At 47.4% G+C, this 11,839-nt stretch overlaps 2 protein-coding genes across 2 annotated transcripts; both read right to left on the reverse strand.

Moving 5' to 3' along the window:
* Positions 1–356: 356 nt before the first annotated feature.
* On the reverse strand, positions 357–2,420 carry LOC128298447 (uncharacterized). The gene has a single exon (XM_053034200.1). The coding sequence runs from the start codon at positions 2,418–2,420 to the stop codon at positions 357–359; it is 2,064 nt and encodes a 687-aa protein (XP_052890160.1).
* Positions 2,421–5,191: 2,771 nt separating this feature from the next.
* On the reverse strand, positions 5,192–8,691 carry LOC128299140 (phosphoenolpyruvate carboxykinase [GTP]). Its single transcript, XM_053035010.1, has 3 exons — positions 8,312–8,691; positions 6,937–7,540; positions 5,192–6,845 (listed from the first exon to the last, which is right to left on the reverse strand). Exons 1-3 carry the CDS (start codon positions 8,338–8,340, stop codon positions 5,526–5,528), a joined length of 1,953 nt encoding a protein of 650 aa, XP_052890970.1. The 5' UTR covers positions 8,341–8,691; the 3' UTR covers positions 5,192–5,525.
* Positions 8,692–11,839: the final 3,148 nt, after the last annotated feature.

The following is an 11,839-nucleotide window of genomic DNA, read 5'->3' on the forward strand; positions in this document are numbered from 1 at the left end:
AACACCCTTCTCCTAGCCAATACTATAACTTACAATAATTTAAGTAAAGAAAAACATATTTTGGTGCATTTAAATGGTATAATTATATGGTGACAAAAATAGGAATAAACCGCATTCCAACATGTGGTGGAAATTTGTTTGAATTTTAGTGGGAAAACCCTTTGAAATATAGTAACAAAAATACTTGTAACCTCCTGCCATTACAAACCTAAATCTCTTACTTTGGTTTTGGTGTGTCCAAAAGAGACACTGAACTGAAACTCGAACTGGGTCTAACAGTGCAACAGTGCAAAAGTTGTGGTATAGTCGTACGATCCCCTCTTATAAGCCTCTCTTCCTCTCAGTCTTTTAGCGTTTCAAATCAAATCACCAACATGCTGACCGTGGTGATGATGGTCACCGTCCAAATCGCCGGACTGCTTACGAAACACCGACTTCATCATCTGCTTCCGAATGTCTTTCGTTGAGCGACGCAGACTGCTTCGGAGCGTTCCGCCAGCACCACCTCCGGATCCGGTGGTAGCTGCAATCGGCTTGTACTGCTCCAGCGACGGCTGACGGAATACCGCACGTGGTTGCTCAGCTATAATGGACATTTCCAGTGGCGATTGTTGTTCCTCTTCCTCTACGTTCTGTTTCGCTCCTGTCCCATTGGTATCTTCCTCGCCTGATTTAGCTTTCGTCTGTCGTCGTCTTAAGCTGTGCCGAATGGTAGAGATCAATCCATGTCCTTCTGGGAGGGATTGCTTCTCTTCCACTGTTCCTTTCGGGTCATTCGAGCCCGTCTGACTGCGGGGAATCAATCTACGGAAGCTACGACGAATTACGTCACGTACTTTGTGCGATTTTATCGGCGCATTTGTGCGTGCATCTCCTGCCATCTGAGATGCACCGGCCAGTGGACGTTTGAACTCGTCCGATTCAACCGCTTCCGTGAGTTTTTCCGTGAGCGGTTCTTTCTTACGGTACGCACGCTGAAACGGTGCCGGATTGTTCAGCAACTCCACGTCCTGTTCTTCGTCTTCGAAATCTTCCACCTCCTCGAACTGGACGTCCGGGTTGGAGACGTCGATGCGGATCTCTTCCCGCACCGTCGTTTCTTTGGTGATGGTAAACGTCATCTGGTTGCAGTGTGCTGGTGCGACCTCACTATTGTTGACCGGCTTTTCACCATTCTCTGTTACGTTTCCATCCTTCTTAGCGGTCGTTCCCTCTAAGGCAGTTGCTGGCTGTTTGTTTTCTTTGTCCTCTTCCTCGCTATCGGGAACCTTTTCATCGTCTTCCAGCTTGGTAAAGTCGTTCTCCTCGTCTTCAAGCTCATGCAGTCGCTGGGAAAGATTGCTAATGTGTTTCATGTCGATCAAGCTACGTCTTACCGATCTACGACGATGGCCTGTTCCGCTGAATGTAAACGGAGTCGTTTCACCATTGCCCGGCCGTTGCTTTCTTGCCTTCGCCTCATTGATGCTGTTTTCCAGTTCCAGCTGGTAGCAGTCCAGCTTTTCACCGATGTCCGATTCTTCGCTGATAACCGAAAGGGAACGTCTTTTGCCCAGCGTTACAGTCGCATTCTTGGACTGTAATTCAGCGCCACCCATCTTGGCCGGGTCGGGGCTGCACACCACCATGTTGGCCAACATCTGACACGGTGTCAAAGCGTTCGGTGCGATCTCTTGGAAGTTGATACGATGCTTCAGAGACGGAGTAAACGGTACGGCGATTGCGTACGTTGGCATTTCAAGAGCCGGATTCTCAATGCCAGCCAGTTCCGGTACAGGCAATGCGCGGTTTGAAGATTCTGACACTGATCCCTCCTTAGGGCGCACAATCTCGAAAGGATTGAATCGTTCGGTACTTTCTGCTCCACGGATGTTTAAAGCATTGTTCACAAAGCAGCGACTCAGTTCTTCCGCTTCTTGGCGTTTGCATTCGTCTCCATCGCGCGGGACCTCGAATGGGTTTACCGGTTGTTTATCGGCCGCTGCCAGATTCAAACCCGGGTTCTCAAAACAACTCTCCTCCAGCGAAACCGAACCACCAGCCCCCGAATGCATCTGTTTCTTCTTTTTTTTCGGTGGTTTGCGTACCACTTCAAACGGGTTGGCATCGCACGCCAAGCCCTTCGGACGCTTCGATGCCCCACCAGCAAGATCCGCAATTGACTTCACCTCCATGCAGGAGTCAGAGAACAGGTTGTAGTTTTCCTTGTTAGATACGCGGAACGACGGATTCTCAAACGCACTGCCATCAATCTGTCGATTATGGATCGGAGTGGATGAAGGAATGCTGAACGTTTGATCGGTAAAGTTCAGGAAAGGATTCGTTTCCGCGTTTCTTTTGCGCTTTTTCCCCGGTGTTTCCATCATTGGCTGGTCAAAGAAACCACTCTCCAAACCAGCGGAAGCAGCAGCAAGGGGCATCGTGGGAACTTTCTTTCGTTGGACCCGCAGATGTTTTTCACCGACGGCTGACCTTGGGCGGATGTACGCAAGCACGTTGAATAATATCACGCCGTCACTGTTGTTTCCGTCAAATGAACTAATTTACAATCAAATATCACTCAGCACTATGTTACTGATATTTCTTAACAACTAAAACTGCTACTTGTAAAATAAATAACCACGTCCGTCGCATGCGAGACGTTTGTTGTCGATTTCGAATCAATTTTGTTTTTAACCGCTTTTTAACGGCGTCTCAATTGCACAGCTGTCAGTCCGCAGGACAAACCCCATGACATTTGGAAAAATAATTACGGAAATTATGTTTTCATTTGACATTACCGTGTATTTTCGGGAAACAAAAATGTGGTGCAATTATTGTTTGAAGTGTATTTAAAAAGACATGGACGCTAAATAAGATATTCTTGGTATAAACAGCAGTTATAAATTAATATTGCGTAGAACCCAACAACATCGATATAAACCCACTTTTTGGGTCGACCCAACATGCAAACCCAAGTGGCAGAATTTGTTCAAGCTCGGAAGACAGTTCTAATCATGCCGCAAAGATGTTATTTCTTCTTTTTCTGCTAGATCCTTGCTGAAGGACATAACTTCGGTACTTATGATTCAATAGATCGTAAAAGGTTTTTGTAGTCCTCTTCCGATAGGGTTTAAAGCTACCCTGGACATATTTGTTGCACTATGGACAATGGGAGGGAACAATTATAAAGTTTATGAGGTTTGTTTTAATTTTTGAAAACATTTAGATAAAATCTTCGGCAAAATCTATAATCTTAAGTCTATAACCTTGTGGGATTGTTTCGCATTGAGCACCCCTGGCTGTTATCCGCTTACTAAACCGACTTGTCAAATTACAGGCAGTCCCCGAGATACGCTATTATAGCGGACCGCTATAAGTCGAGATAAATCCGCGTATCTCGAATTTCCATGTGAGTCGAATCCTGCTGCAATTTCGTTTATACTTCAAAGTCAGATTTCATAGTCGACTTCCTTATCTGAACTTTATTTAGTCAGCGAATCATTCGATTTTTAGAAAGTTTACGTTAAAGTAAGTTAGAAAGAAATGTGTTATGTGAAGAAAAATGGATTTGGAATGGATATGTCAAATTTCCAAAAACCGCGTATCTTCGAATCCGCGTATAAGAGGTACCGCGTATTTCGGGGACTGCCTGTACTTATCGTTTTTGCACGTGGTCCTCATAGAAAACAAAACAAAACAATCTCGTGCTGTAGCCCGCTTTAGTTTCGCAACATTTGTTTATAGACTGCTCAATTTTAACTATGTAAAAGTTTCTCTTTCGTCTTATTGAAGATCGTGTACGGTCATTTCGGTGTAGGCAATCGAAAATTCGGTCTAGATAACTGTGAAATGTGTTTCGGTTTGGTGCTCATCAAATGTGGCCAGTGTTGTTATGTTCTGTGCTTATAATTATTTTCGATTCTATCCTTTCTTGTTCGCGTGATATAGTTTTACAATGCGTTATGCAATGTTTTCGTTAGTGACTCCTTGTTGGGACTTAGGTACATCTCTCAGAAGAGACGTACAAGAAAACCATAGTGTACGAAGTGTCCGTCGTAATCATCTTAATAACAGTGAGTATTAGCGTCTCTGTTTGTAAAATAAGAAGTGCTACTAGTAAGTGCCTGTTGTGTGCAAGTGTTTGTGTAGAAATTGTGACCTGATTTTGCTTGTTGGTTGAATATCTGGTGAGTGATTATAACTTTTTTCTACATTCATATTCAATAATCAATGCTGTTTCCAATTCCATAAGTATACGTCGTATGTAATTAAGCGACAGCATTATATCCATGCCGTGATCAATTTTTCGTCAATTTTTGATCGACATTTTTCTCTGAGATATTGTATTAATTTAATTTAAAAGAAATTATCCGTAATGTCTTTGCGGGAAAGCCATTTTTAATTTGATCGTTGGTTTTCGTTTGTTTATTTAGTTCTGGTTAAATCTTTAAACCTCTGTAAAAATCTGGTACTGTCATACTGTGTTTGTATTAATTTATTTTGGATTTGAACATAAAATAATGCATATCATCCACCTTTAATGTATCGGTGATGCTATAGTACAGCACCATCAGTTCACATCAGCTCATAAACAGCATTGTTTTTTCTTAATAGAGCAACAGAAACAAAAATTTAAACAAACCCCATAAACTTTTTAATTTTTTTAGAGCCCAGAGTGCAACAAATATGTCCTGGGTAGCTTCAAACCCTATGCCCCCCCATAGGGAGGACTACAAAAATCTTTACCCAATTTTATATTGATTTCCCGTTTTTATGCGTAGATTCATTGAAAGATCAAGTCTTACCTAGCTATGCGTTCTTCTAGGACTGCACGTTCTTCTTGTATTAAAATTGGAGTCCTGGACTTTTAGTAAGACAATTCACTGAACACATCCTGAATAATTGAACTTGTAAAACACACTATGTTGAATTAAAAAAGTTATTTGAACGAATGAAATACAGCCTCAAGGAATAGTTTGGCCCTGTCTCCTTGACACAATTCAAATCTTTATTATCTAGAGGCTGTTGATTAGTTGGTCGCAGCTCGGCATTGACCGTGGAACCGATGGTAAACAACAACAGGAATCAATAATCAGTCACATAAGCAATGCTAGCAATGTTTTGCAGTAAACACGGATTCCTAAAAGAACTGCTCATGTAGGTGCGAATAGGGAAAAACATCGCGTTTTATAAATTATCATCTTTTTTTATTGTTGAATCTCATAGTTTTCGTACATTGTTGTTTTGCTCCAGGTTAGCAGATTGGCGGGCCAGTGTTTTCGTAAAACCATGCCCGCCCCGGTTTCTCTTCTTACTCCGTCTATCACAATACTTACTATAGGGGTAGTTACAATATTGCCTTACATTGTTTAATACAAAATATCTACACTTAAAGACTCTTGACTTGCTGCTCGGTCCCTGTCATACTGCACGCCCGACCGCGGTCAATAAACCCGGCCAGCGCGGCAGTTTTGCCGTAATCTCTTCGTTTCGCTTAAATAGTAGTGGTTTGTCTTGGCTTTGTCATTAAATCAGTGCATGGTTTACATCTTCTCGATGCGGCTCTTCAGCTGCTCCAGCTCGGTGGCGATCTCCGCCGGTAGATCCTGAGGTAGCTGGTTGTCGTAGTACTGCTTAACCTCTTCCACTTCCTTCAGCCAGAAGTCCTTCGGAATGGAGAACAGTTCCCGCTCGTTGATCGGACTGCTGAGTCCCTCCAGGTTGAGCGAACCTTCCGTCGGCACACGACCGATCGGTGTATCCCGATAGCAGTCGGCATCGTCAATACGGTGCAGGATCCATTCGAGCACGCGGCTGTTTTCGCCGAATCCGGGCCACAGGAACTTGCCGTTGGCATCCTTGCGGAACCAGTTGACGTGGAAAATCTTTGGCGCATGACCTCCGGCCGCGCTGGCACGCTTCTCCATGCTCAGCCAATGCTTCAGGTAGTCACCAAAGTTGTAGCCGAAGAATGGGCGCATCGCGAACGGATCGTTCATGATGACCTTGGCCTTGTGTTCAGCGGCCGCCGTGCTTTCGCTGCGCATAGACGAACCGACGAAGACACCGTGCGCCCACGAGTTGGCCTCATACACCAGCGGAACTCCCTGCGGGCGACGTCCACCGAAAAGGATGGCCGAGATCGGGACACCCTCCGAATCTTCCCATGCCGGATCGATGATGGGACACTGGCCGGCAGGTGCACAGAAGCGAGAGTTGGGATGCGCAGCCGGGCTTTTCGATTCACCCAGCTTCCAGGGATTGCCCAACCAGTCGGTGATCTCGACATCGGGTGACACTTCCTTCTCCATACCCTCCCAGAATACGCCACCATCGGATGTGGAAGCGACATTCGTGAAGATCGTGTTCTTGTAGATCGTGTCCATCGCGTTGGGGTTCGTTTCGTTCGAGGTACCGGGGGCAACACCGAAGAAACCATTCTCCGGATTGATTGCCCGCAGCTGGCCCTTCGAGTCGAACTTCATCCAGGCGATGTCATCACCGACACACTCGATTTTGTAGCCGGGCAGGGTCGGGTTCATCATGGCGAGATTCGTTTTGCCACAGGCGGACGGGAACGCGGCCGCAATGTACTTCTTCACACCGTTCGGATCGGTGATGCCAAGGATCAGCATATGCTCCGCCAGCCATCCTTCTCGCTGGGCGATGGTGCTACCGATGCGAAGCGCGAAGCACTTCTTGCCGAGCAGCGAGTTGCCACCGTAACCGGAACCGTACGAGACGATCTCGTTGTTGGCGGGTTTGTGCAGAATGATGGTACGTTCGGGATCGCACGGCCACGATGGCACTGCAATCTTACCACTGGCGGGCGTACCAACCGAATGCAAACACCGGATGAAATCCTATAATGAGAAAGCCACCGTAAGTACGCTTGTTTTGCCGGAAGATGTCGCACTCACTGGGAACGCTAGAGACTGGGAACGCGAAACTTACCGAGTTGTCAGACAGCTTGTCCAGCACCTCCGAACCCATGCGGGTCATGATGCGCATCGAGCAAACGACGTACGCCGAGTCGGTGATTTCGATTCCAATCTTGGACAGCGGGGACGAAATCGGACCCATCGAGAAGGGCACGACGAACATCGTACGTCCCTTCATGCAGCCCGGGAAACGGTTCATCACCGCACGTTCGTAGTCAGCGGGCGAGATCCAGTTGCCCAGACTACCGTTGACGCCCTGTTTCGGCGTCGGGATCGCCTGTTCCTGGCGCTCCGTACAGATGAACGTCTTCGATTCGACGCGGGCCACATCGGCCGGGTTGGTCCGGGCCAGCCAGCAGTTGTCGTACTTGGGCAGCGGCTTGATCGTGCCCTGGCTGTGCAGGGTCTTCAGCAGCGTGCTGCATTCGCTCTCACTGCCATCCACGATGTGGATCCGTTCCGGCTGGCACATGGCGGCCGATTCCTCCACGAAACGGCGCACCTTGTCCGAGAGCAACGACACCTCACCGTTGACGACCGGGAAGCCGCGCAGGTGGTTGTACAGGTTCTTCGGCAGCGTCTTCAGTTTCGGGCTGCATCCCAGGGTGGTCGGGAGCCTGAGCAGGGCGAATAGTTTAACCATCGCGAGGTAGAAAGGTGAAAGCACAAGGGCAAACGAAGCAAACGGTTAGCGCACACTGTTGCGAGACGTCGGGTAATGTTTCCAGCAGAACAATGCACTGGAACACACTATGCTCATTGGAAGATGCGAGTTGGAGGTAGCGGATTCACTGAGAGAGATCACAGCGCTGATGTGATCGAGTTGAAAAGGGCTCGGCTCACAGCGGTAAACGGTTACTGAGCCAGTGCTGGCATCGTGCACCGCTTATATACATACATTCTCCAGCAGTTATCAGCAGCTGTGTACCCTGCCATCTTACGTAGGCAGAAAAGCAACATCTCACCCTGACGTAGATCATTAGCGGAGCTGATTATCAGCCAGATGAGCGGTGCTACGCCAAGGATCCGGAGACGGTGACAAACAAGTGCCGATGTATGGGGAATGTCAAAGTGCAAAGGTTTTTTTTTTGCTTCCGCCAGATCTAAAGGGCTCGGACATATCGCAATACGTTCGATAAGATCGTTCAGTGCCAGAGTACCAGACGGGGTTCACAAGCCTGAACGCTGATAGCTTTATCAGCCGTCTTTCGAGGGCACACCCCCAGACCGGCCAAAACGGTAAGGGATGCAACGGATTCTAAATTCCCTTCAGCTCGGGATGACGCTGTTAATTTCGGGGCATGGTTCCGCTGAGCATACGAATGTGTGTTTGTGTTCCAGGGCTTCGTCAGTGCGATAGGAAAGCAATCAGATTGTTGGATACTTACGGCGTGTACTGTTCGATGAGCTGAGGCATTTTGTTGATAACTTGGATGTGAAGGTTAACTTCGGGAATGATGCTTTAAAAATTAGGGCTTTAACACACACACACACACAAACACTGGTCAATTGCACACACTTCGATGTTGACTGGCCTGTTTCAGGGGTCGGGGCGACAACGAGTCGGAGTCGGGTGGCAAGGTAGGCGAAGTAGCTTCGTTTAAACTGGGATTTAGTTAAGACCGCACGAAAAAGCGACTTTCGCTTAGTGAAGCGTTGAATTTTGGAAGAATTTTTTTGTTTTTGTTTAAAGATGCACTTGGCACTTTTAGAGCGTAACCACGAGAATTGGAAAACTAGCTTGTTTTCATCTTCTGTATTGGATTGGTTCTGGTGAACTGATGCTGCTACCTATGGAACCAGACCTTTTTATATTCGCACCATCCGCACAGTCGCTGCCGGCCAGAGGGCGCAGGACGCAACGGGTAATTTCGGTGGAGGGTAGATAGCAATACCACGCGAGCGGGAAAGAGATGCCGGTGAGCGAAAATAGAACCTGCTGCACCCCTACCTCACCCTAGCCCGGTTCTGCACGGCACCCAGGCCTCTCAAGACCTGCGATAAGGGTGCCACGACGCGACGGCACAGTTGTTGGGCCCGAAACTTACCCACCGGCATCGGTATGCGTGCGAGCGAGAGCGTCCAAGATTGGCTGCAGCTGATTGGCAGAGGGTGGGCCCATACCATGTTCCGTGCACACACATACACTCACATACACACACACATACACACGTCAAGGGGTAGGTTGCTGCGCCTGTCCAACCGACCACCCCATGCCCCATGTTCCGGGGGCTGATCGACCTGTTGCGCTTGTTTTGATGGGTGACGTCACTCGTACGGGCGAGTGGGGTGGATATGCTGTCGCCGACCGTCCACACAGCGGGCGGTTGCGTGACACCGTGTTTTGCTTCCCGCGGAAAGTTGCGTCGCGATCTTTCTCCTCTCGAAGCTTCCGCAGTGGCGTGCCTTATCGACTTCAGAACACTCCTCGAGCACGCTGTTTCCATCTGATTGATTCGATCCCTATGCCGGGCGGGAGAAAGTATCGCAACAGTCGCATTGTCTGCCGTCAGCTTCCGAAGAACCGTCCCAGTCCCTTCGGTATGCTGGCAGGGAATGAAAACAATTTTATTGCCTCGTTCAAGGGCAAAGGATGCGATTCGGCCAGAAAAGGGCCCGAATGGAAGGGTCGAGCGAAAGTGGCCCAGTCCTTGCCCTTCCTTCGGATGGCAGCCAGCACAATCTTATCCGTAGGAACGATTTTGCTGTTGTTTTTCCGTTTCACATCGCCCTGCTCACTCTAAACACAGTTTTAGTTTCGCATCACATACAGCCCTGGAACCGTTTCACCCGTGCGATATTTTGGGTGGCGTTGTGAATCAAGTGACGGTATGGCTGGGCTTAACCGGTTCAATCTGCTCCAAAAGGGTGTGTTTTCCTATGCTGCACTGCTCATTGACTTCGACACGGCTGCTGGCCGGCTTCTACACTTCACCCTCCAATCGCACTTGCCAATCAAATAACCGGAGGTCTAAAGTCCCCGCTAGGGTGTACTGCGTTTTGGCCGGACCGGGTTGCTGACGGGCGCACATTTTCCGGCCATACAGCACAGCCAGCGGCTTTGCCTTCCGAGGAGTTCAGGGCTGGAGCCGATTGTTTGGTCTATCGGATGAGTGTTGGTGCTGTGGGCGTTTATTATGATGCAATTCGCGACCAGAGGATTTGTTATTGATTTTAATGTTATGGAGCATAGTTTAAGGTGAATTATTCCACCGATTTGTGGGGAAGGAAATGGGAATCACGATTTAGTATTAAATAATCAAGTAGTTCCATAACCATAGTAGCATTGTTGTCTGTGAAACAGTGGAACGTATCGAATATCTCCTTCGTCGAATTTGATTTTTGACATCCAGTATCGATATTTGTGTAGGTTGTCTAATGACTCGGGCTATCTGCGATCAGAATTACCAACAACTTTTAGGTCAATTTTGTGTATAGAAGGGACAGTTTAGCCAAGATTTTTCTAAGTACTTCAGCTTTAACAATCTTGAAGATTACCCCTGCATACCATTAAATTATTAAGTCACTCCTTTACTTTTAGTTGTCGTTGTAGATGTTTACCCCGAGGTAATTTAGGCGTAGAATTCCAACAGGTACAGGATTAACCAGGTTTTAACTTCCAACATGCGTACCTTAAACTCGAACTTAACAAATCTGAATTCGGTAGCCATTACGCACGGGTCAGTACTTTTCCATTTCTAATGCTATTCAAGAGACCCTGTTGGCTGCAACATTTCTAGGCCATCCTCAATAGCGCTACAGCTGACACTGATTTTACCGCCATTTCTGAGATGCCACCGGAATGAACAAAGCACGGAACAGGATGGCACGAGACAAAAGGCAACTGTGCAGCAAACTCTACGAAGAATGAAAAAGAGAGAGAGAGTGAAAGCAATGGACGATGTTGAAGAGTGGAAATTTCCATCCATCATTCTTCTAGCTGGCTCGTTTCAGAAGAATAGTTCTTGATGAACGCTGATCTTGTACCGCAGTACAATAGTCTCATGAAGGTTTAAACGGCCATCGCGGAGTATCGCGGCTCTACCGCAATCGTTCCGTTACTAGTAATGTCTAGTTCGAACCCCTTTTCGGGAGCTCGCTGTCGTTTGTCCATGAAGACTGGTTGAACATAGTACTGAACCCTTGAAGGAGGAAGCATTATTCAGATTAAACATAATTCAGTGTTGCCTTGATATCGAAATAGATCTCCTCAGAATTTGGCTGAGGTATTTTGGAGAGGTAATTCGAAAGTAGGTCATTGATTCCAGTGTAGTTGATTGAAATATTTCGTATAACATAGCCATGGCAACTGCTTTTTAATAAATCCTAGAGACTTGAAGATCAGTACGATCGTTGTTACCATGTTAAATATATCATGCAATTTAGATTGGATCCCTGTCTAAAACTCTGTCTTTTCCCGAAAAAAAAGTCTTCCACCATACACTGAAGCAACCGATTCCATAGCAACACCGATCTACTGACCGAACCAAAACAAAACTCATCCCCATTGCCCCCGTCGATCGACGGCTAATCGGCGGATCAACCTCTCGCAGTGGCCCCGAGCAGCGTTGTTGATAGTCAACAACGGTTTTTGCCGAGCGGTTATCAACCGCCACGCTATAGGGAAGTTCTGCGCTGCTGAAGTACGGCGAAGAACTAGGTCTCGCAAAGCAAGGTCTAATTGGGGTTCCCGGTCACCGGCAACGCGCGCTTACCCCATCAGCTCTGGAGGCAGTAAGTTTTTGGGGGAAAAAGGAGCAAGTCATTTCGGCGGCTGACTGACCGACTTGACGATAAGGCACCTACGATGCGAAAGAAGGTTAGGAACAGTACGGTTCAATCAAAACAAACCCCACTGACGCCCGCTGTCCCAGCTTTCTTCAACGCTCCCCGTACTGATAATAACACCCGAGTTC

The sequence above is a fragment of the Anopheles moucheti genome, chromosome 2 (genome assembly GCF_943734755.1).
Source record: "Anopheles moucheti chromosome 2, idAnoMoucSN_F20_07, whole genome shotgun sequence".
Taxonomy (NCBI): Eukaryota; Metazoa; Arthropoda; class Insecta; order Diptera; family Culicidae; genus Anopheles; species Anopheles moucheti.

Bases quoted from the DNA above. Each gene is read 5' to 3' on its own strand.
- LOC128298447 (XM_053034200.1), bottom strand. From the start codon at position 2,420: ATGCCCCTTGCTGCTGCTTCCGCTGGTTTGGAGAGTGGTTTCTTTGAC.
- LOC128299140 (XM_053035010.1), bottom strand. From the start codon at position 8,340: ATGCCTCAGCTCATCGAACAGTACACGCC. The intron at 7,541-8,311 runs GTAAGTATCCAA...CGCCCTGCTCAG, and splicing joins CTCATCGAACAGTACACGCC to GCTCCCGACCACCCTGGGAT. The intron at 6,846-6,936 runs GTAAGTTTCGCG...TTCTCATTATAG, and splicing joins ACAAGCTGTCTGACAACTCG to GATTTCATCCGGTGTTTGCA.